This window comes from Melitaea cinxia, chromosome 27, assembly GCF_905220565.1.
Source record: "Melitaea cinxia chromosome 27, ilMelCinx1.1, whole genome shotgun sequence".
NCBI classification, from domain to species: Eukaryota; Metazoa; Arthropoda; class Insecta; order Lepidoptera; family Nymphalidae; genus Melitaea; species Melitaea cinxia.
The window spans coordinates 1,305,243-1,329,580 of NC_059420.1; the positions used below are offsets into that span (position 1 = coordinate 1,305,243).

General features: G+C 46.5%; 1 protein-coding gene across 1 annotated transcript in view; it reads left to right on the forward strand.

Moving 5' to 3' along the window:
* The first annotated feature begins 492 nt into the window (after nt 1-492).
* The window catches only part of LOC123667048 (U4/U6 small nuclear ribonucleoprotein Prp3), a 28,063-nt gene continuing 4,217 nt past the window's right edge, over nt 493-24,338 (forward strand). Inside the window, exons 1-10 of the mRNA XM_045601051.1 lie at nt 493-862; nt 1,021-1,185; nt 2,874-3,048; nt 4,176-4,359; nt 4,829-4,912; nt 5,771-5,892; nt 11,434-11,622; nt 13,335-13,462; nt 14,212-14,417; nt 19,428-19,575. Of these exons, the coding sequence (XP_045457007.1) occupies nt 735-862; nt 1,021-1,185; nt 2,874-3,048; nt 4,176-4,359; nt 4,829-4,912; nt 5,771-5,892; nt 11,434-11,622; nt 13,335-13,462; nt 14,212-14,417; nt 19,428-19,575 (1,529 nt within the window). The 5' untranslated portion in view covers nt 493-734. The remainder of the gene's footprint in view (nt 863-1,020; nt 1,186-2,873; nt 3,049-4,175; nt 4,360-4,828; nt 4,913-5,770; nt 5,893-11,433; nt 11,623-13,334; nt 13,463-14,211; nt 14,418-19,427; nt 19,576-24,338) is intronic.

The following is a 24,338-nucleotide window of genomic DNA, read 5'->3' on the forward strand; positions in this document are numbered from 1 at the left end:
GAAAATGATACTATATTTGTCTTATGAGTCAGTGATTATATTTTTATAAAGATAAAACAGTATTTATTAAGGAAAAATGATTTAATTTTGTTAATTTTGTTTGCGAATCGCTCCGTAAACGTAAACATACAAGCAAAACAAAAGTGTTACCCTCCTTGTCCTGTATTATCTCATTTTGGTGTTACCCTAGAAGCTTATATCTTGGTGTTACCATTTCAACTGCTAAGCTCGATTAGTTTCATTCAAATAAATAGCAACGGAAGATAATTTTATATGTATTTTTAAGCCTAAAAAATATGAAAATATCTAATATTTAATACATTATTATGTATGATAAGGTAAGTAATATAAATATTATATAATATTTGCTTCAACATGGAAAAAAAAATAAGTAAAAACTAAAAACCGTTATTTATATAAGAAAAAAAAAAAACATCGATTGACATCTCGTTATCTATAAAGTATAAACTGTGTAACTATAATTTTAGCCTGTGATTGTCCCTGATTCCTTGATTATTATTTACGTCAAGAATCCAAAATTATATGCAAATAATACGTAAAATATTTCGTTTTAGTGCGAATAATACATCAATATAAATATAAACCTACATAATTCTTTAAAATCTTAGATAATGTGTGTCGTGTGCGTGAAAGTACGTTAATGTATACAATTAGAAACATAACCTATAACGTAGGAAGTGTATTTGAGTTTTCTTAGTATTTAAGTATAAACTATGGCTTTTCAACTCTCTAGAAGGGAGGTAGAAGACTTACGGTCTTCCCTCGACCGTGCTATTTACCGAACTATCGGCAAATCGGACAGTTCTTTGCTATCCACTGTATCTTCCTGTCTTACTAATGGGTAAGTAAAAAAAAAAATCATTATATTTTACTTTACAACGTACCTAATAAAAGAGAGACATAATGAGACGATACTATCAACACAATAAACATATACACCTCGACAAAAATTAAGAAAATATTCTAAAAAATCCGCAAAAAGTAATATCATTATTTCAGGTACGAGCGTCGTAAGATAATAGACAGAATATCATCGCACATAGACTCCAAAAAAGCGAGTAAACTCGCAGATAAAGTGATAGCCCTCGCACAAGAGCTGGTGTCAACGTCGAAGACTCAGAAACGGAAACATGATGATAAGGATAAAGAGAAAGATTCGAAAAGGTAATTTAAGGACATTAAATATGGCTTACTATACTTTTACTTGCAATTACTGTCTTTTTAATTCTTTACTAGCTGCACTAAGACTGATTATATGTTGGTGAAGCGTTAACGGCACTGTCTGTTACCCTTGCAATTGCAGCAATGATTCCCACACATGACAAACATTTGTATTTGGCATACAGATATTTGTCATGGTCTGGGCGTTTGTGCTTGTGTATTGTGTGTTTCTTGACTGCCGACACAGGAGAAGATCCTGCTGGGTGCTGTCGGGTGTGAAGCTTTTATTTAATTATATCTTGAAGTAATGCTTCCTTACGTACGCTTGACTTTGGAAGTAAGCTGGTGAATGCGTGACGAGAGTGTTACGAAAAGTGTGGGCGAGGTGAACTGAAGTTGAGAGGGAGATATAAGTTAGTGAAGATATCATATCAGGAATGATAATACCTTGGCTTCAGAAGTTCCAGCGCGGATGTCCGCCGCTGCTGCCTGTTTTGGGTGGCTCTATGGTCGTGTCTGGGGGTCTCATGATCTCAAACTGAAGACGAAAATTATTGTTTACAAAGCGCTAATCATTCCCATCCTCCTATATGGTGCAGAAACATGGTGCACGTACAAATCAGATGTGAAAAAGCTTGACACCTTTTACCTAAAATGTCTGAGATCTATTATGACGATCAGATGGCAAGACCATGTGCCAAATACCGAGGTCCTACGAGTTTCTGGAATGTGTGGAGTGGAGGTATTGCTTATCCAGAGACAACTGAGATGGTGTGGGCATGTCCTTCGCATGGATGACCGCCGTATACCCAAAGCGGTCTTTTACTCTGAGATGGCAGAGGGTAAACGAAGGCACGGCGGTCAACATCTACGGTATAAGGATGTGCTCAAAAGAAACTTGAATGCTTGTGCTATTGATCCCGAAAGCTGGGAGGAGCTCGCATTAAATAGGTCATCTTGGCGATCTACTATCAATCATAAAATTAAATCATTTGAAGAAAACGACTTCTAGCGCTTGATTCAAAACGCCATGTTAATAAACAGAGACCTAAACCCTCCTATACTTACACATAAAGCTTTGCGGGTCAGCTTTACTGCCGCACTTGCACTAGGACATTTAAAACTAAATGTGGATTAGCAAGCCATATTAGGGCTCATCAGAGAAATTAGTCATGACTCCCTCGGTCGCCGTCATCGAAAACGATGAGGAGAACTATAAATGTTTGAATAATATTATGTGTTTATAAAAATCTACATTTTCGAGAGTGTGAAAACTCCATCTTGGATTCTTGTCACGGGATGCCCTTGATGTTAACACTCCCGTCCGACGTTCCTCACTGCCGTTAACATATATTTTATAAAATAGTTCCAAGGACCAAGTAACAAATATAACTCCATCCTTTTACATATACATTTTTATGAACATTTTTGTAAGATTTTGGAAGTATTTCTGACTAATGGGTATGACTTAATGGGTTGACTATAAAATACGTTCATAATTAGGGGGAGAGCAGTCTTTGCTTAGCATGACAAAATGTGACAATGGGAGAATTGAGTTGAAGGAAATGTTACAAAGGTCCAAGATGGTAAAATTTCGTATGACGATTTTTTGGATGGCCTCTTGTGTGTTATATACATGAATTGCACAGAAATTTTTTATTACGCTAAACAAATGTACTCCTTTTTTCCAGATCTCGTCACGACGACAGGCACGAATCTCGTGATGAGAAGCGTGACCGCGACAGAGAAAGGGATAAAGAAGAGAAGGAGAAAAAAGCAGACAATGGAATAGAAATACCATCAATACTCCCGGACGGGGAGACCATTGGATCGAAGATGGCTGGTCTCAGTGCTGATAAAATTAAGGTAATAGTTATGACTGTATCTCTTAATAATTAACCAAGACAATACAGGTTGTTTTACTGTAATTTTGATGTAAAAATAAAGTTAATCTTGAATTGTTGATTTTATTTAAGCTATAATTTGACTGACATTTTCAGCCTTGCTGAAAAAAGTTCCTAATTGAAATAGAAAATTAAAAAAAACCATTTTTAATTTATTTATAATTGTATACAAAAGAATTATGCATATGTTAGTAGCAGTGTGTAAGCTTTACTTACTGTTTCATCAGTGACGTAGCGAGCTTAACTCGCGCCCGGGTCACAATACCGTTTTAGCCCCTCCCTCCATTCGAAAACCATATAATATGTCCAGCAATTTTTTTGTTTTGCGCACCATTTGGCGCCCCGGGGCATGATAACCCCCCCCGCCTAACTAAGCCACGGGCTTTCATAAATGGCAAATTTTCTTTACATTTTAGAGAACTGCTCATTTACTGTTTAACACAAATACTTTACTAAATCCGCACAACACTAGTACTTTTAATAAGCAGTCTATAGTCTATTTTTGTCATAGGAAATAGACAGTAGTCGGAAAAATTCATAGGAAGTTCTTGATAAAAATATGATATAACTAAATGAAAAATAAATTAATGACTACAAAAAACTGGAATATTAACACAGTTCACACCTAAAAACCTGCATAATAATAATTGTGTTTGCTCGCAAACGAAAAAACCCGACTTCAATTACATCGACAAGTAATAAAACATAAATAGACGAAAAAAATTAACAAACGCACTAGTCGTCTCTACCATTTTCGAGGGGTTCCCTCGATTTCTCTGGGATTATATCATCAGATCCTGGTTTCCTAATCATGGTACCATCCTTGCGATATCTCCTTTCCAACAAAAAAAGGATTATCAAAATCAGTTCATCAACGACGAAGTTATCCCCGAACATACTTTAAAAAAAATACGGTCGGATTGAGTAATCTACTTCTTTTTTGAACTCGGTTAAAATATAATCATAAATTTGGAAAAATTATAAAAAAAATAATGATATATGAGATCGAGGAGCGTAAACGAGCGCTCCACGCCTGAAGGGAGAACCTAAAATTGGAAAAAAAATTAAAATCAATTTACCCCCCCAAAGGTGATGATGGCGAACGCCCAGAAGGAGATCGAGGAGCGTAAGCGGGCTCTTCTCGCCCTGAAGGGAGAGCCTCGGAACGTAACTGCAGCTGCCGCTACCGCCCAGCAAATCAAAGTCCAAATGCAGCAAAACAACGTGATCCCACCGCCCAGCGTCATTAAGCCCGTTCTCTATTCCAAACCAGGTGTGTTTTACACTAACTTTCTACTCAATATTATATTTAAAAAAAAAATATCTGAATACTATTTTGCCGTGCTTTAAGGAAAGTATCACTTCAGCCTATCGCAGTCCAATGCTGGACATAGGCCTTCACAAGTTCGCGCCGAAAGCGGCGTGAACCCATGTGTGTTGCCCATAGTCACCACGCTGGGCAGGCTTTGTCGCACCGAAGACGCTGCTGTCCGTTTTCGGCTTGTGTATTTCAAAGCCAGCAGTTGGATGGTTATCCCGCCATCGGTGGGCTTTTTGAGTTCCAAGGTGGTAGTGGAACTGTGTTATCCCTCAGTCGCCTCTTATGACACCCACAGGAAGAGAGGAGGTGGCTATATTCTTATGCCGTAAATTGCGTTATTGCTTGATTGCTTGATTGCAATGAAGCTTTAAATTCTGCCATGCGGTCTTAATCACACACAATTTTTTTTTTATATCAACAGCCGTACCCCACGTAACCGCTGAAGAGTTGGAGAAGCAGAGGAAGATAGCGGAACTCCAGGCCAGGATACAGAGGAAATTAACTGGTATGTGTGTCTTTTAATAGTTCTGAGTAATTATACCATGGTTATTTAAAAATATTCATGTTTAAAAAATCTAAAAGAGAATCCATTCATCCATTGAAGGCTTGTTTCATTAGTTTCGAATAAAGTTATAAATAATAAACTTTAACTGAGGTAGGGGACAGCTGGATATATCCTGATCAAAATCTGAAGCAGTCCGACTGGGGTAGTACCTCGATATTACAGAAGATCACAGCTAAATAATACCGCTCTCAAGCAGAATTGTGTTCCAGTTGGTGAGTAAGGTGGCTAGAGCTCGTGGGGAAATTGGGGGTAGGGTCGGTGACGCGTTCGCGATGTTTCTGGTGTTGCAGAGGTCTATAAGCTACAGTAATCGCTTACTATCAAGTGAGCCGTTGTTTGCCGACCTATTTGCATAAAAAAAAAACAGTGGAAGGTAAAATAGGTCATTAGGACCTGTTTTACCTCAATTAATAAAAATTTAAGATTCATGAAAATAAAATTAAAAAAATGCCAAAAAAATAAAATATATTTTGTGGTGAGCCATCCTTATAACTTAGGGTTCAAAAAATTGTATGTTGTTTTAAATTTCCATGGTTCTTAACATTATTTGAATTCGTTTTTTCGGGATTCATACCATGTACCTTTTATCTTTGAGGCTCCGATATTTCGGCGCAGTTGCATGCGAAGAGTTCTTCCGTGACCATGGCGTGGAATAAAAAAAATAGTGTACGATCGATTCTGAGACTGACCAAAAATATGTACGAAAATTTTCATAAGAATCGGTCGAGCGAGTTTCGGAGGAGTTTGACCCCCAACACTGTGACATGAGAATTTTATATATTAGACGTGTGTGTACAGGGGGCGCCCTGGCGGCGGCCGGCGCCACGGGCCCGGCGCCGCTGATCCTGGACCGCGAGGGCCGCACCGTGGACACCAGCGGCAAGCGCGTGCAGCTCACGCACGTGGCGCCCACGCTCAAGGTAACCGCCCACGCTCAAGGTAACCGCGCGGCGGGCCCGGCGCCGCTGATCCTGGACCGCGAGGGCCGCACCGTGGACACCAGCGGCAAGCGCGTGCAGCTCACGCACGTGGCGCCCACGCTCAAGGTAACCGCCCACGCTCAAGGTAACCGCGCGGCGGGCCCGGCGCCGCTGATCCTGGACCGCGAGGGCCGCACCGTGGACACCAGCGGCAAGCGCGTGCAGCTCACGCACGTGGCGCCCACGCTCAAGGTAACCGCCCACGCTCAAGGTAACCGCGCGGCGGGCCCGGCGCCGCTGATCCTGGACCGCGAGGGCCGCACCGTGGACACCAGCGGCAAGCGCGTGCAGCTCACGCACGTGGCGCCCACGCTCAAGGTAACCGCCCACGCTCAAGGTAACCGCGCGGCGGGCCCGGCGCCGCTGATCCTGGACCGCGAGGGCCGCACCGTGGACACCAGCGGCAAGCGCGTGCAGCTCACGCACGTGGCGCCCACGCTCAAGGTAACCGCCCACGCTCAAGGTAACCGCGCGGCGGGCCCGGCGCCGCTGATCCTGGACCGCGAGGGCCGCACCGTGGACACCAGCGGCAAGCGCGTGCAGCTCACGCACGTGGCGCCCACGCTCAAGGTAACCGCCCACGCTCAAGGTAACCGCGCGGCGGGCCCGGCGCCGCTGATCCTGGACCGCGAGGGCCGCACCGTGGACACCAGCGGCAAGCGCGTGCAGCTCACGCACGTGGCGCCCACGCTCAAGGTAACCGCCCACGCTCAAGGTAACCGCGCGGCGGGCCCGGCGCCGCTGATCCTGGACCGCGAGGGCCGCACCGTGGACACCAGTGGCAAGCGCGTGCAGCTCACGCACGTGGCGCCCACGCTCAAGGTAACCGCCCACGCTCAAGGTAACCGCGCGGCGGGCCCGGCGCCGCTGATCCTGGACCGCGAGGGCCGCACCGTGGACACCAGCGGCAAGCGCGTGCAGCTCACGCACGTGGCGCCCACGCTCAAGGTAACCGCCCACGCTCAAGGTAACCGCCCACGCTCAAGGTAACCGCGCGGCGGGCCCGGCGCCGCTGATCCTGGACCGCGAGGGCCGCACCGTGGACACCAGCGGCAAGCGCGTGCAGCTCACGCACGTGGCGCCCACGCTCAAGGTAACCGCCCACGCTCAAGGTAACCGCGCGGCGGGCCCGGCGCCGCTGATCCTGGACCGCGAGGGCCGCACCGTGGACACCAGCGGCAAGCGCGTGCAGCTCACGCACGTGGCGCCCACGCTCAAGGTAACCGCCCACGCTCAAGGTAACCGCGCGGCGGGCCCGGCGCCGCTGATCCTGGACCGCGAGGGCCGCACCGTGGACACCAGCGGCAAGCGCGTGCAGCTCACGCACGTGGCGCCCACGCTCAAGGTAACCGCCCACGCTCAAGGTAACCGCGCGGCGGGCCCGGCGCCGCTGATCCTGGACCGCGAGGGCCGCACCGTGGACACCAGCGGCAAGCGCGTGCAGCTCACGCACGTGGCGCCCACGCTCAAGGTAACCGCCCACGCTCAAGGTAACCGCCCACGCTCTAGGTAACCGCGCGGCGGGCCCGGCGCCGCTGATCCTGGACCGCGAGGGCCGCACCGTGGACACCAGCGGCAAGCGCGTGCAGCTCACGCACGTGGCGCCCACGCTCAAGGTAACCGCCCACGCTCAAGGTAACCGCCCACGCTCAAGGTAACCGCGCGGCGGGCCCGGCGCCGCTGATCCTGGACCGCGAGGGCCGCACCGTGGACACCAGCGGCAAGCGCGTGCAGCTCACGCACGTGGCGCCCACGCTCAAGGTAACCGCCCACGCTCAAGGTAACCGCGCGGCGGGCCCGGCGCCGCTGATCCTGGACCGCGAGGGCCGCACCGTGGACACCAGCGGCAAGCGCGTGCAGCTCACGCACGTGGCGCCCACGCTCAAGGTAACCGCCCACGCTCAAGGTAACCGCGCGGCGGGCCCGGCGCCGCTGATCCTGGACCGCGAGGGCCGCACCGTGGACACCAGCGGCAAGCGCGTGCAGCTCACGCACGTGGCGCCCACGCTCAAGGTAACCGCCCACGCTCAAGGTAACCGCGCGGCGGGCCCGGCGCCGCTGATCCTGGACCGCGAGGGCCGCACCGTGGACACCAGCGGCAAGCGCGTGCAGCTCACGCACGTGGCGCCCACGCTCAAGGTAACCGCCCACGCTCAAGGTAACCGCGCGGCGGGCCCGGCGCCGCTGATCCTGGACCGCGAGGGCCGCACCGTGGACACCAGCGGCAAGCGCGTGCAGCTCACGCACGTGGCGCCCACGCTCAAGGTAACCGCCCACGCTCAAGGTAACCGCGCGGCGGGCCCGGCGCCGCTGATCCTGGACCGCGAGGGCCGCACCGTGGACACCAGCGGCAAGCGCGTGCAGCTCACGCACGTGGCGCCCACGCTCAAGGTAACCGCCCACGCTCAAGGTAACCGCCCACGCTCAAGGTAACCGCGCGGCGGGCCCGGCGCCGCTGATCCTGGACCGCGAGGGCCGCACCGTGGACACCAGCGGCAAGCGCGTGCAGCTCACGCACGTGGCGCCCACGCTCAAGGTAACCGCCCACGCTCAAGGTAACCGCGCGGCGGGCCCGGCGCCGCTGATCCTGGACCGCGAGGGCCGCACCGTGGACACCAGTGGCAAGCGCGTGCAGCTCACGCACGTGGCGCCCACGCTCAAGGTAACCGCCCACGCTCAAGGTAACCGCCCACGCTCAAGGTAACCGCGCGGCGGGCCCGGCGCCGCTGATCCTGGACCGCGAGGGCCGCACCGTGGACACCAGCGGCAAGCGCGTGCAGCTCACGCACGTGGCGCCCACGCTCAAGGTAACCGCCCACGCTCAAGGTAACCGCCCACGCTCAAGGTAACCGCGCGGCGGGCCCGGCGCCGCTGATCCTGGACCGCGAGGGCCGCACCGTGGACACCAGCGGCAAGCGCGTGCAGCTCACGCACGTGGCGCCCACGCTCAAGGTAACCGCCCACGCTCAAGGTAACCGCGCGGCGGGCCCGGCGCCGCTGATCCTGGACCGCGAGGGCCGCACCGTGGACACCAGTGGCAAGCGCGTGCAGCTCACGCACGTGGCGCCCACGCTCAAGGTAACCGCCCACGCTCAAGGTAACCGCCCACGCTCAAGGTAACCGCGCGGCGGGCCCGGCGCCGCTGATCCTGGACCGCGAGGGCCGCACCGTGGACACCAGCGGCAAGCGCGTGCAGCTCACGCACGTGGCGCCCACGCTCAAGGTAACCGCCCACGCTCAAGGTAACCGCCCACGCTCAAGGTAACCGCGCGGCGGGCCCGGCGCCGCTGATCCTGGACCGCGAGGGCCGCACCGTGGACACCAGCGGCAAGCGCGTGCAGCTCACGCACGTGGCGCCCACGCTCAAGGTAACCGCCCACGCTCAAGGTAACCGCCCACGCTCAAGGTAACCGCGCGGCGGGCCCGGCGCCGCTGATCCTGGACCGCGAGGGCCGCACCGTGGACACCAGCGGCAAGCGCGTGCAGCTCACGCACGTGGCGCCCACGCTCAAGGTAACCGCCCACGCTCAAGGTAACCGCCCACGCTCAAGGTAACCGCGCGGCGGGCCCGGCGCCGCTGATCCTGGACCGCGAGGGCCGCACCGTGGACACCAGCGGCAAGCGCGTGCAGCTCACGCACGTGGCGCCCACGCTCAAGGTAACCGCCCACGCTCAAGGTAACCGCGCGGCGGGCCCGGCGCCGCTGATCCTGGACCGCGAGGGCCGCACCGTGGACACCAGCGGCAAGCGCGTGCAGCTCACGCACGTGGCGCCCACGCTCAAGGTAACCGCCCACGCTCAAGGTAACCGCGCGGCGGGCCCGGCGCCGCTGATCCTGGACCGCGAGGGCCGCACCGTGGACACCAGCGGCAAGCGCGTGCAGCTCACGCACGTGGCGCCCACGCTCAAGGTAACCGCCCACGCTCAAGGTAACCGCCCACGCTCAAGGTAACCGCGCGGCGGGCCCGGCGCCGCTGATCCTGGACCGCGAGGGCCGCACCGTGGACACCAGCGGCAAGCGCGTGCAGCTCACGCACGTGGCGCCCACGCTCAAGGTAACCGCCCACGCTCAAGGTAACCGCGCGGCGGGCCCGGCGCCGCTGATCCTGGACCGCGAGGGCCGCACCGTGGACACCAGCGGCAAGCGCGTGCAGCTCACGCACGTGGCGCCCACGCTCAAGGTAACCGCCCACGCTCAAGGTAACCGCCCACGCTCAAGGTAACCGCGCGGCGGGCCCGGCGCCGCTGATCCTGGACCGCGAGGGCCGCACCGTGGACACCAGCGGCAAGCGCGTGCAGCTCACGCACGTGGCGCCCACGCTCAAGGTAACGTCCCCCTGCTGGGCGTGGGCCTCCCCCCCATAATAAATTTTTTATTCAGAATTTTAGGAGAGGGAGTGGGTGTGGGGTAAGTATGTCATCTTCCCTTGTCCATATGAGGTCGCATTCAGCCTGTAACATCCCAGTTCTGGGCATAGGCCTTTTTCTCCGTGTAGGAGAAGGATCGGAGCTTCAATATGGGTGGGGGGATCTTAATAATATTAGTTTACAAAATTGAATAATCTTGGTCTCATAGTTATGGTGAGCAGGCGTAGTATTATAACAACTAGCTGCTGCTTGTTCGTATCTTTGGAGTATTATTGAGTGTTAAGCATTTATTAATAGCTTATTGTTTTAATTTCAATCACTGATAATGAAAAAAAAAACAAATACCTCACACTCAACTACCCCCACTAAGTTTTTCTACGTTGTCGAGGATCTGGAAACATAGACACAAGAACAAATGCCTATACAACGACAAACATGGCATATTTGAATGGGCAGCCAGCAATCGAATCCACGACTGCCTTCGCAACCAGCCAATGGTGTTACCGTATAATAAATGTCATAATACCAAATGTTTCGAATCCACTATATCAAATCTTAAAATAATCAACATTTCTTTGTAAATATTTTGAAATAAATAAATCACGTGTCTGTCCTAGTGTAATTAGTTTGTAATAGTTTAGTCACTAACAGCTGTAGTCTTAGTTTGACACTAAATGTTTGTGTTGTTTGAGGTTAAGTAGAACAATGAAATTCTGACTATTTTACCTGTGTTCAAAATTAAATTGAGACTGTTATCTCAACCACACCAATCAATTGAATTGATTTTGACTAGCTCGTTGGCGCTGTTTGTAGTGGCCCTGCTTTCTGCTCCGCGGGTTGCGGGTTCATTTCCCGCCTGAATCTGGGTACATATATATATATATTTATCAAAAAAAAAAAGGATTTAGCTATAAACAGTCGGGTGTTACCTGTAACACAAGCATTAAGTTGCTTACCATAGGAACAGACGACCGTGTCCTTCGTTTGTTCTCCATTCTACGTAACATTGGCGGAATCCGTGCCCCACTGGCACAACTGAAAGCCAATTTAAATCAATTAATCAATCAATGAGAATTTAGAATTATTAAATATTTAATGACTTATCACCTACAGGCGAACATCAGAGCGAAACGTCGCGAGGAGTTCCGCGCTCAGCTCAGTGGGACGCTACCGGAGCCCGCAGTGGACGCCCCCTGGCACGACCCCCGCGTGGGCGCCAAGCCCCCCACCAGGGGCAAGAGGGCGCTGAGGTTCCACGAGCCCGGCAAGTTCACCCAGATGGCGGAGCGGCTGAGGATGAAGGTGAGGGGGGAACAGAGTCGTAGGAGAGGGTGGCGCTGAGTAGTGGAAGGAGCAGAGTATGTAGTAGTGGCTGAGAGTGAACTCCTTACATTACACCCTTGTGTGAGTGTTGTGTGGTAGAGTGGCTGAATGGACGAAGGTGAGAAAGAGGCTGATATATGAGGAGGGGTGACAGTTGGAATATAAGGAAGGAGTTTTAATAGAACTGGTTCCAGCCATTCTCGAGTTTTCCGCTTAGGACATTGAACAATTAATTTTTATTTATATCTTTTATATCCATAGGTCGCTGGTTCGATCCGACTCGAAGGACCACAATGTAGGGTGCCTGAACCTTAGCGAAATCTGTTATGTTTAAATGTTAAAATTAGAAAGAACTATAGGTTCAAGATGTTTATTAAATTTTAATGTCATTAATGTTAATGAGCGCATCCGATTAAAGACACTTGGCGTTGGCCTAATATTTCTATTAAATTTTAATGTCATTAATGTTAATGAGCGCATCCGATTAAAGACACTTGGCGTTGGCCTAATATTTTTATTAAATTTTAATGTCATTAATGTTAATGAGCGCATCCGATTAAAGACACTTGGCGTTGGCCTAATATTTTTATTAAATTTTAATGTCATTAATGTTAATGAGCGCATCCGATTAAAGACACTTGGCGTTGGCCTAATATTTTTTTTTGAATTTGTAAATATATCTAAGTATATCTATTCTGTACGTTCATATAACATATATGTATAATTGTGTTTGCTCGCAAACGAAAAAAAAACCGACTTCAATTACATCGACGAGTAATACAACGTAGATCGACGACAAAATAGTCAAGTAACTACGCGTTATCAAAGATTACTCAAAAAGTAGTTATCAGATCTCAATAAAATTTATATGTGACCACATGACAAACATCAGCTTTCGATTAAATTAAAAATTATTAAAATCGGTACACCCAGTAAAAAGTTATAGCGGATTTTCAAAAGTTTCCCTCGATTTCTCTGAGATCCCATCATCAGATCCTGGTTTCCTTATTATGGTATCAAACTACAGATATCCCCTTTCCAACAAAAAAAGAATTATCAAAATCGGTACATCCAGTAGAAAGTTATTGCGGATTTTCGAGAGTTTCCCTCGATTTCTCTGGGATCCCATCATCAGATCCTAGTTTCGTTATCATGGTACCAAACTAGGGATATCCTCTTTCCAACAAAAAAAGAATTATCAAAATCGGAACATCCAGTAGCAAGTTATGCGGTATAATACAACGTAGGTCGACGAAAAAAGCGTCAAGTAAAAACGCATTATTAGATATAACTCGAAAAGTAGTTGTTAGATCTCAAATAAATTTAAATGGGACCAATTGGCACACAAAACCTTTCGATTAAAACAAAATTTGTCGAAATCGGTCCACACGGGCAAAAGTTCTGATGTAACATACATAAAAAAAAAAAAAAAAAAAAAATACAGTCGAATTGAGAACCTCCTCCTTTTTTGGAAGTCGGTTAAAAATAAGTTGATAACTAATTTGAAAAATAAAAATGAAAGTCAACTACTAACCATGTCGATTGCTCCCGTAAAAAATTAAAAATCGTTAAATTCAATTAATAAATAAAGTATTATTGAAAATAAAAAAAAAACATAATTGAATAATCACGTGTCATTCACTACAATAAAAAAAAAAATAGTGAAAAATTAAAATAATTTCGATTTTCAGGCCCAATTGGAGAAGTTACAAAATGAGATATCTCAAATAGCCCGCAAGACGGGGATATCGTCGGCTACAAAACTGGCCTTATTAGCTGCCGATGTACCAGACTCGGATAGAGTTCCAGATATAGAGTGGTGAGTTTGTCATTTATATCTAAACTTACTTACTAAGGTAGGGTACAGCTGGATATATCCTGCTTAAAATCTGGAGCAGCCCGATTGGGGAAGTACTTCGACCTTACAGAAGATCACAGCTAAATAATACAGCTTTCAAGCAGTGCTGTGTTCCTTTGTGAGTAAAGTAGAGAGTTCCTTGGGGGTTTGGTAGTAGGGTCGGCAACGCGCTTGCTATGCTTCTGGTGTTGCAGACGTCTATAAGCTACGGTAACTTACCATGGATGGATTAAGCTCTGATCCTTCTCCTACATCGGGATATTACAGGTGGGATATTACAGGCTCAAGCGAGATAATCACTTACCATCAGATGAGCCGTAAGCTTTTTTGACGACCTAGTTGTATGAAAATAAAAGGAGCTATCTATGTATCTATCCATGTATTTTTTTTCCCTTTTACTGGGTGTATTGATTTGATGATTATTTTTTCATTTCAAGGCTGGTGCTTGTGATGTCGTCCCATATAAATATGAGCGACATCTGACGAATGGTTTAAAAACTATCCCCTAATATATTGACTATTTTTTCAACTACATACATTGATGATATTAGTTAGTAAATTTCAGTTAGTAAATTATATTTAGTGTTATGTAGTTGAGGCTGCTCAGGTATTGCTATGTTGTTTATGGTTTTGGCGGTTAGCCTCGTGGTCTCCCCACCTTGCCTCGGATTACACGTTCATGATCACCACTAATAAGTTATTGCCCACAGGTGGGACAGCGTGATCCTCATGACGCCCGAGGAGAGAGAGGCCCTGAGGAAACGGACTGAACATGTGACTGACACAAAAACAGATACGCAGACAGACAGCGCGAGGGTCGAGGCCTGTAACGTTGGAGCTGATGATATAGTGGACAACCTGAACGAGGCCGCCATCACGAATCTGGTGGAGCATCCTCAGCAGCTGCGTCCCCCCAGTGAGTATTTACTTAGCGGGGTTATTTACTTTAGATATGGGGAGGGTTTGATTGTGGGGGGTCGATCTGGGCTCTGGAGGTATATTGACGATGTTAGCTCTTTCCAGTAAATATACACTTCGAGAGGATTAATTTGGGAAAGGGGTGCTTTGGGCCTGCTGGTGCAGTGACGATGTTAGCGCATCGGCCACAATGAAATGAAATGGAAAACATTTATTTCGCCATAAGGTTATACACACACTTAATGAACGTCAAAAATAATATACATACTCTCTAGAACGAACTAAGAACTCACTATAGACGGCGCCACAATTCGCTTAAACCGAAAATAAAAATCATCATAGCAAAAGTTTCGATCTAGCGGGTACATCGTTCCATAGCTTAATTGGCTAGAGCGCCGACACGGTCAGTCGGAGACGCGGGTTCGAACCCCGCTGGAGCGGTCCATTTTTGATATGATATTCAAAAAATGTTTATAATATACATATTTACAAAAAAAAAAAAAAAAAACAATAATAAAAGAAAATTAAAGTAGCACAAATATTAAACAATAAAATAAAAATTTACATATCAACATTAGGTACATTACAAACTTTGGTGATTTACCCAGTGTTATAAGCAACCTTCCGGTTTGGATGCTTGTCCTTGTGGGTCTCCCCAACGTACCTCCGAGAGCACGTTAAGCTGTCGGTCCCAGTTGTCATCATATACACCTGGTAGCGATCATCACAGCGAGAAAGAGGCTTATGCTGGCCCAGCTGTGGGATGTTACAGTCTGTATCAATTATCATATTACGCTGATATACTATCACATTTTATTAAGTTAGAAATAAAATACACAATATACAAATAAATTAATATATTAAAAAAACTCATAATTGATTTCAATTACGTTTCTTAACACACATAAACCCCAACCTCATATAACCGGACGGGCACAAGTTGAAACACGTTATACATCCAGCTAGTATCGTCTCTGTTGTTGTTGTATCCTCAACAACAGTGTTGTCAACAGTGCTGTCAACGCTGATGTCAACATTACTATAAGCTTGACTTCTCTCGACACTGTTGTTGTCAATCAGTTCATAATTATTATTGTCGTTTTCGTTACTGGGTCGAAAGTAATTATATATTTTGTTGTATGTGTTTACTATGTATTTAACAACAGTGTTGTTAGTTATGTGTCTCTTCGATCTGTTAATTATTGATATGTCTTTCATAGTTATGTTTCTTTTTATTTTGTTCTGAAGATTTTCTGTTTCTGTTAGTTTAGGTGTAACTTTATTGTTATTAATATCTAGCGTGCGTATCTCGTTATCCATTTCCGCGTTATTTTCTAAAGAGTTGAGGGTATTTAAAAGTTTTTCAAATTCATCATCAGTAAATGGTGATGTATTTTTGCAATTTTCCAAAATTTGATTTAATATATCCCTTGATTTATATTCATCGATCATTATTTGCAATGAATCAATGATTTCTTTTAAATCATTTGAATCGTTTAGTTCGGTACCGTTTGATTTCAGCGTATCAAAAACATTGTTTCGTATGTCTTCATGTGTTGTAAATTTTGAATCGGATTTAAGTTCTTCAAATTTTTCGGTGACATTTTGGAGTTCACTTAAAAATTGTGTTCGAAGATCATTTTTAATTTTTACAATTGAGTTATCGTCTATCACTTCTCCATTCTCGTCATCAATTCCGTCTGGTATTGCATCAAAATCTGCATAATCATAGTTTATATCATTTACCTCATTTCCATCCGGTGGATTAAGTAACACATCCAAAATCTTCTTAAATTCATCTCGAATTACCGCTGTCAAATCATTTTCTTCTGTGTCCCTTCTGACACGTATGTCGAAGTCTGGTTTCCTTTCGATTTTTATGTTGTAATTATGATTTTTGGCTATGATGTTTATTACCGCGGCTATAAGAACGAGTGATATTAGCATTTCAATTGATTTTTAATTTTTTTGTCGATTGTTTTCTAATTGTTTTTCACTTGTTTTACGCTTGTTTTCGAAACGTTTGTACTTCCCGGTGTTAAATTCACAAATGTTCAGTTAATACAGTCAATCAAATCTGCTGTTAATAAAGTCGCTGTTTATCTTATTTTGTATATATGTTATAGCGTCTGACTTTGCTTGTCTATATATTTGAATTTCAATTGTCCTGTTTGACTAAGTTTTATAATAATTATGTATCAATTAGGATTAATCTTATATTGTGTGATGGTGAGAGTAGTAGGTACGATACGCGTTTGGGGCAGATATTTATATTTATACGAATATTTGTTGCTTGTGAATATTTACCTTTGGAATTCTCCGCCATGTTTTGATGAGCTGCTTGCCATAAACACCCGATAGCGATCTTTAATTACTGTATGAAAATTATCCCGTTAAGATTATTGTTATACAAATTATTACACACAGACAAAAGAGAAATATCCATAGACCGTAGAATGGAACCATCAACTAGGGAACGTACTCATACTACGTGATCCGTTTTTTCAAATCTTTAACCCCTTTCTTTCCCCCTCTTGGTGACCACCTGTAATATTTGCTAATACCCCCCCCCCCCTCGTGTTTGCACGAAAAAAAAACGTGATAAAAATATTTTGGCTCACGTTTGTCACGGAAAAGCGTGGGATTTTTCTAGACATTCTTGAATACGTGACGAAAATCTAAGACCACCCCCTCGCACCCGTGACCAAGCGTGGTATCCCCCCCCCTGAAAAGGTCACGTAATATGGATACGTTCCCCTACCTACAGATAGGTTAGGCGACTTTACGTACAACTAAACCACAACAGGCTGACAATGAATTGAACTGACATAATCGCGTTAATATTTTTATATATGTATATATATTATTAAAGATACGACGAATTCGTTTGAAGGCGGAAGCGGTTTGAGATAATAATGAAACATACTGCTTATTATACAGTTGTGGGAATATTTTAAGGATAATTAATCTATAATAATATTATTAAGTTGAAGAGCTTGTTTGTTAATGAATATGACGATATCCATGAGGAACTACTGAAAAAAAGTTTATTATAACAAAGTACAGGGTGACTTAACAAATGTGATCAAATCAAATACAGCAATGACAAACTTCATAATTCATTCAATAAATAATTAAAATTGCTGAGTAGTGAGTGGGTGTCGTCAGAGGCGACTAAGGGATAACACAGTTCCGCTACCACCTTGGAACTTAAAAAGCCGACCGGTGGCGGGATAACCATCCAACTGCTGGCTTTGAAACACACAGGCCGAAGACGGCCAGCAGCGTCTTCGGTGCGACAAAGCCAGCCCTGCGGTCACCAACCCGCCTGCCCAGCGTGGTGACTATGGGTAACAAACACGAGTTCACGTTATTTTTGGCGTAAACTTGTGGAGGCCTATGTCCAGCAGTGGACTGTATAGGCTGTAATGATGAGTAGACTTGTATTGGCTTCTTGCTCTGGTAGATAATCGATTGTAGTACTCCTTCTTCGGATCTTTTAACCAAAAATACCAACAACACTCCCCGCCGCACTCGATAGGTTGTCGCACATCAACAGGAAAGCGAGACCGTAAAGGAAATAAATTGAGCTACTAATAAATTTATACATTATTAATAGGAATAAATTAGTCATACATTTGAAATGCAATAATACAATATTTTTATTATATTAACAAGAATTACAACACAAATATTATTATTAATATTTCATTCAAAACGAGTGTGCTTTTAAAGCACACGACTGAAGTAAAACTTACGAAACGTAACTCCCTCTCTTTCTATCTTCACTAACTTATGTCTTCCTCTCAATTACCGTTCGCCTCGCCCGAACACACTTTTCGTAACGCTCTCGTCACGCATTCACCAGCTTACTCCCCGAGTCAATCGTGCACTGATAATGGACATAAATACGAGTGTGCTTTAGACCACACAACTGAAGTAAAACTTTTTTAGCTCCAACGTATCTTCCTCTACACTTTCGTGCGCATCACCCGATCACACTTTTCGTTACACTTTTGTCACGCATTCACCAGCTTACTTCCCAATTCAAGCGTTCTTAAAGAAGTTTTACTACAATAAAACAAAATGCCACACACTCAACTACCTCCACTAACTTTTTCTATTTTGTCGAGGGTCTGGAAATACAAGATACAAGCAGAAACGCCCAGACGACGACAAAAATATGGCATATTTCCATTAGCTCCTTTACAGAAGATCACAGCTAAATAATACTGTTTTCAAGCAGTATTGTGTTCCTATTGGTGAGTAAGGTGACCAGAGCTCCTGGGGATTGGGTCGGCAACGCGCTTGCGATATTTCTGGTGTTTAAGACGTTTATAAGCTACGGTAATCGCCTACCACCAGGCGAGCGTAAAGAAGTTTTACTTCAGAAATAAGATGGAGAATTACTTTTGTGTTAGGATGAAATTCGCTTTGATGTAATGCTGCTTCTCTGCTGTCTTTTTATATATCACTAGGTCGGCAAACAAGCGTACGGCTCACCTGATGGTAAGCGATTACCGTAGCTTATAGACGCCTGCAACAATCCCCAATCCCCCCTCTCCAGGAGCTCTGGTCACCTTACTCACCAATAGGAACACAATACTGTTTGAAAACAGTATTATTTAGCTGTGATCTTCTGTAAGGTCGAGGTACTACCCCAGTCGGGCTGCTCCATATTTTGAGCAAGCAAAATTCTCTGCTGTCTCTCGAGTGTAAGTCGGCTTCAGACCTCGGAGTGCAAGCTAAGCTATTCGTCCCGGTTGTTATCATAAGTTATAAAGGGGAATACCTTATTTCATATGTTCATCACCATCATCACAGCAGCCTTTCGCAGTCCACTACTGGACATAGGCCTCCACAAGTTCACGCCAAGAATGGCGTGAACTTGTGTGTTGCCCATAGTCACCACGCTGGGCGAATAACGAATTGGTGTAAATATTAAATATCCATTGGTCTATAGGTTAACTAATTTTATAACTGAGTATATTTTATTATTATATTCTAGCGGAACCATTAAAACCGACATACATGCCAGTCTTCCTCACCAAGAAGGAGAGGAAGAAGTTGAGAAGACAGAGCAGGAGAGAAGCGTGGAAAGAAGAACAGGAGAAAGTTAGACTTGGACTCGAAGCGCCTCCTGAACCAAAATTAAGGTAATTGAAATAAAATTAAAACATTTATTTCGTCATATCATAATGCATACTTAACGAATGTTAAAAACACATTATTCACTCAAGTAGAGTGTAAAAGTTAAGCTACCACCGATTCGGGATGTAGATTCTGCAGAGACGAATCGGCAAGAAAGTGTAAGTTTTTTAGTACAAAATTACAAATTTTACAAATAAATAAAATTGGAGTATCCGTTTGTAATATTAAAATAAGCCCTTTTTACTAAATGCGTATGGATGTATACATATACCAAAATAACATTTTTTTTACAATTTTTGTCTGTCTGTCTGTCTGTCTGTCTGTCTGTCTGTCTGTCTGTCTGTCTGTCTGTCTGTCTGTCTGTCTGTCTGTCTGTCTGTCTGTCTGTCTGTCTGTCTGTCTGTCTGTCTGTCTGTCTGTCTGTCTGTCTGTCTGTCTGTCTGTCTGTCTGTCTGTCTGTCTGTCTGTCTGTCTGTCTGTCTGTCTGTCTGTCTGTCTGTCTGTCTGTCTGTCTGTCTGTCTGTCTGTCTGTCTGTCTGTCTGTCTGTCTGTCTGTCTGTCTGTCTGTCTGTCTGTCTGTCTGTCTGTCTGTCTGTCTGTCTGTCTGTCTGTCTGTCTGTCTGTCTGTCTGTCTGTCAGTCTGTCTGTCTGTCTGTCTGTCTGTCTGTCTGTCTGTCTGTCTGTCTGTCTGTCTGTCTGTCTGTCTGTCTGTCTGTCTGTCTGTCTGTCTGTCTGTCTGTCTGTCTGTCTGTCTGTCTGTCTGTCTGTCTGTCTGTCTGTCTGTCTGTCTGTCTGTCTGTCTGTCTGTCTGTCTGTCTGTCTGTCTGTCTGTCTGTCTGTCTGTCTGTCTGTCTGTCTGTCTGTCTGTCTGTCTGTCTGTCTGTCTGTCTGTCTGTCTGTCTGTCTGTCTGTCTGTCTGTCTGTCTGTCTGTCTGTCTGTCTGTCTGTCTGTCTGTCTGTCTGTCTGTCTGTCTGTCTGTCTGTCTGTCTGTCTGTCTGTCTGTCTGTCTGTCTGTCTGTCTGTCTGTCTGTCTGTCTGTCTGTCTGTCTGTCTGTCTGTCTGTCTGTCTGTCTGTCTGTCTGTCTGTCTGTCTGTCTGTCTGTCTGTCTGTCTGTCTGTCTGTCTGTCTGTCTGTCTGTCTGTCTGTCTGTCTGTCTGTCTGTCTGTCTGTCTGTCTGTCTGTCTGTCTGTCTGTCTGTCTGTCTGTCTGTCTGTCTGTCTGTCTGTCTGTCTGTCTGTCTGTCTGTCTGTCTGTCTGTCTGTCTGTCTGTCTGTCTGTCTGTCTGTCTGTCTGTCTGTCTGTCTGTCTGTCTGTCTGTCTGTCTGTCTGTCTGTCTGTCTGTCTGTCTGTCTGTCTGTCTGTCTGTCTGTCTGTCTGTCTGTCTGTCTGTCTGTCTGTCTGTCTGTCTGTCTGTCTGTCTGTCTGTCTGTCTGTCTGTCTGTCTGTCTGTCTGTCTGTCTGTCTGTCTGTCTGTCTGTCTGTCTGTCTGTCTGTCTGTCTGTCTGTCTGTCTGTCTGTCTGTCTGTCTGTCTGTCTGTCTGTCTGTCTGTCTGTCTGTCTGTCTGTCTGTCTGTCTGTCTGTCTGTCTGTCTGTCTGTCTGTCTGTCTGTCTGTCTGTCTGTCTGTCTGTCTGTCTGTCTGTCTGTCTGTCTGTCTGTCTGTCTGTCTGTCTGTCTGTCTGTCTGTCTGTCTGTCTGTCTGTCTGTCTGTCTGTCTGTCTGTCTGTCTGTCTGTCTGTCTGTCTGTCTGTCTGTCTGTCTGTCTGTCTGTCTGTCTGTCTGTCTGTCTGTCTGTCTGTCTGTCTGTCTGTCTGTCTGTCTGTCTGTCTGTCTGTCTGTCTGTCTGTCTGTCTGTCTGTCTGTCTGTCTGTCTGTCTGTCTGTCTGTCTGTCTGTCTGTCTGTCTGTCTGTCTGTCTGTCTGTCTGTCTGTCTGTCTGTCTGTCTGTCTGTCTGTCTGTCTGTCTGTCTGTCTGTCTGTCTGTCTGTCTGTCTGTCTGTCTGTCTGTCTGTCTGTCTGTCTGTCTGTCTGTCTGTCTGTCTGTCTGTCTGTCTGTCTGTCTGTCTGTCTGTCTGTCTGTCTGTCTGTCTGTCTGTCTGTCTGTCTGTCTGTCTGTCTGTCTGTCTGTCTGTCTGTCTGTCTGTCTGTCTGTCTGTCTGTCTGTCTGTCTGTCTGTCTGTCTGTCTGTCTGTCTGTCTGTCTGTCTGTCTGTCTGTCTGTCTGTCTGTCTGTCTGTCTGTCTGTCTGTCTGTCTGTCTGTCTGTCTGTCTGTCTGTCTGTCTGTCTGTCTGTCTGTCTGTCTGTCTGTCTGTCTGTCTGTCTGTCTGTCTGTCTGTCTGTCTGTCTGTCTGTCTGTCTGTCTGTCTGTCTGTCTGTCTGTCTGTCTGTCTGTCTGTCTGTCTGTCTGTCTGTCTGTCTGTCTGTCTGTCTGTCTGTCTGTCTGTCTGTCTGTCTGTCTGTCTGTCTGTCTGTCTGTCTGTCTGTCTGTCTGTCTGTCTGTCTGTCTGTCTGTCTGTCTGTCTGTCTGTCTGTCTGTCTGTCTGTCTGTCTGTCTGTCTGTCTGTCTGTCTGTCTGTCTGTCTGTCTGTCTGTCTGTCTGTCTGTCTGTCTGTCTGTCTGTCTGTCTGTCTGTCTGTCTGTCTGTCTGTCTGTCTGTCTGTCTGTCTGTCTGTCTGTCTGTCTGTCTGTCTGTCTGTCTGTCTGTCTGTCTGTCTGTCTGTCTGTCTGTCTGTCTGTCTGTCTGTCTGTCTGTCTGTCTGTCTGTCTGTCTGTCTGTCTGTCTGTCTGTCTGTCTGTCTGTCTGTCTGTCTGTCTGTCTGTCTGTCTGTCTGTCTGTCTGTCTGTCTGTCTGTCTGTCTGTCTGTCTGTCTGTCTGTCTGTCTGTCTGTCTGTCTGTCTGTCTGTCTGTCTGTCTGTCTGTCTGTCTGTCTGTCTGTCTGTCTGTCTGTCTGTCTGTCTGTCTGTCTGTCTGTCTGTCTGTCTGTCTGTCTGTCTGTCTGTCTGTCTGTCTGTCTGTCTGTCTGTCTGTCTGTCTGTCTGTCTGTCTGTCTGTCTGTCTGTCTGTCTGTCTGTCTGTCTGTCTGTCTGTCTGTCTGTCTGTCTGTCTGTCTGTCTGTCTGTCTGTCTGTCTGTCTGTCTGTCTGTCTGTCTGTCTGTCTGTCTGTCTGTCTGTCTGTCTGTCTGTCTGTCTGTCTGTCTGTCTGTCTGTCTGTCTGTCTGTCTGTCTGTCTGTCTGTCTGTCTGTCTGTCTGTCTGTCTGTCTGTCTGTCTGTCTGTCTGTCTGTCTGTCTGTCTGTCTGTCTGTCTGTCTGTCTGTCTGTCTGTCTGTCTGTCTGTCTGTCTGTCTGTCTGTCTGTCTGTCTGTCTGTCTGTCTGTCTGTCTGTCTGTCTGTCTGTCTGTCTGTCTGTCTGTCTGTCTGTCTGTCTGTCTGTCTGTCTGTCTGTCTGTCTGTCTGTCTGTCTGTCTGTCTGTCTGTCTGTCTGTCTGTCTGTCTGTCTGTCTGTCTGTCTGTCTGTCTGTCTGTCTGTCTGTCTGTCTGTCTGTCTGTCTGTCTGTCTGTCTGTCTGTCTGTCTGTCTGTCTGTCTGTCTGTCTGTCTGTCTGTCTGTCTGTCTGTCTGTCTGTCTGTCTGTCTGTCTGTCTGTCTGTCTGTCTGTCTGTCTGTCTGTCTGTCTGTCTGTCTGTCTGTCTGTCTGTCTGTCTGTCTGTCTGTCTGTCTGTCTGTCTGTCTGTCTGTCTGTCTGTCTGTCTGTCTGTCTGTCTGTCTGTCTGTCTGTCTGTCTGTCTGTCTGTCTGTCTGTCTGTCTGTCTGTCTGTCTGTCTGTCTGTCTGTCTGTCTGTCTGTCTGTCTGTCTGTCTGTCTGTCTGTCTGTCTGTCTGTCTGTCTGTCTGTCTGTCTGTCTGTCTGTCTGGCTGTCTGTCTGTCTGTCTGTCTGTCTGTCTGTCTGTCTGTCTGTCTGTCTGTCTGTCTGTCTGTCTGTCTGTCTGTCTGTCTGTCTGTCTGTCTGTCTGTCTGTCTGTCTGTCTGTCTGTCTGTCTGTCTGTCTGTCTGTCTGTCTGTCTGTCTGTCTGTCTGTCTGTCTGTCTGTCTGTCTGTCTGTCTGTCTGTCTGTCTGTCTGTCTGTCTGTCTGTCTGTCTGTCTGTCTGTCTGTCTGTCTGTCTGTCTGTCTGTCTGTCTGTCTGTCTGTCTGTCTGTCTGTCTGTCTGTCTGTCTGTCTGTCTGTCTGTCTGTCTGTCTGTCTGTCTGTCTGTCTGTCTGTCTGTCTGTCTGTCTGTCTGTCTGTCTGTCTGTCTGTCTGTCTGTCTGTCTGTCTGTCTGTCTGTCTGTCTGTCTGTCTGTCTGTCTGTCTGTCTGTCTGTCTGTCTGTCTGTCTGTCTGTCTGTCTGTCTGTCTGTCTGTCTGTCTGTCTGTCTGTCTGTCTGTCTGTCTGTCTGTCTGTCTGTCTGTCTGTCTGTCTGTCTGTCTGTCTGTCTGTCTGTCTGTCTGTCTGTCTGTCTGTCTGTCTGTCTGTCTGTCTGTCTGTCTGTCTGTCTGTCTGTCTGTCTGTCTGTCTGTCTGTCTGTCTGTCTGTCTGTCTGTCTGTCTGTCTGTCTGTCTGTCTGTCTGTCTGTCTGTCTGTCTGTCTGTCTGTCTGTCTGTCTGTCTGTCTGTCTGTCTGTCTGTCTGTCTGTCTGTCTGTCTGTCTGTCTGTCTGTCTGTCTGTCTGTCTGTCTGTCTGTCTGTCTGTCTGTCTGTCTGTCTGTCTGTCTGTCTGTCTGTCTGTCTGT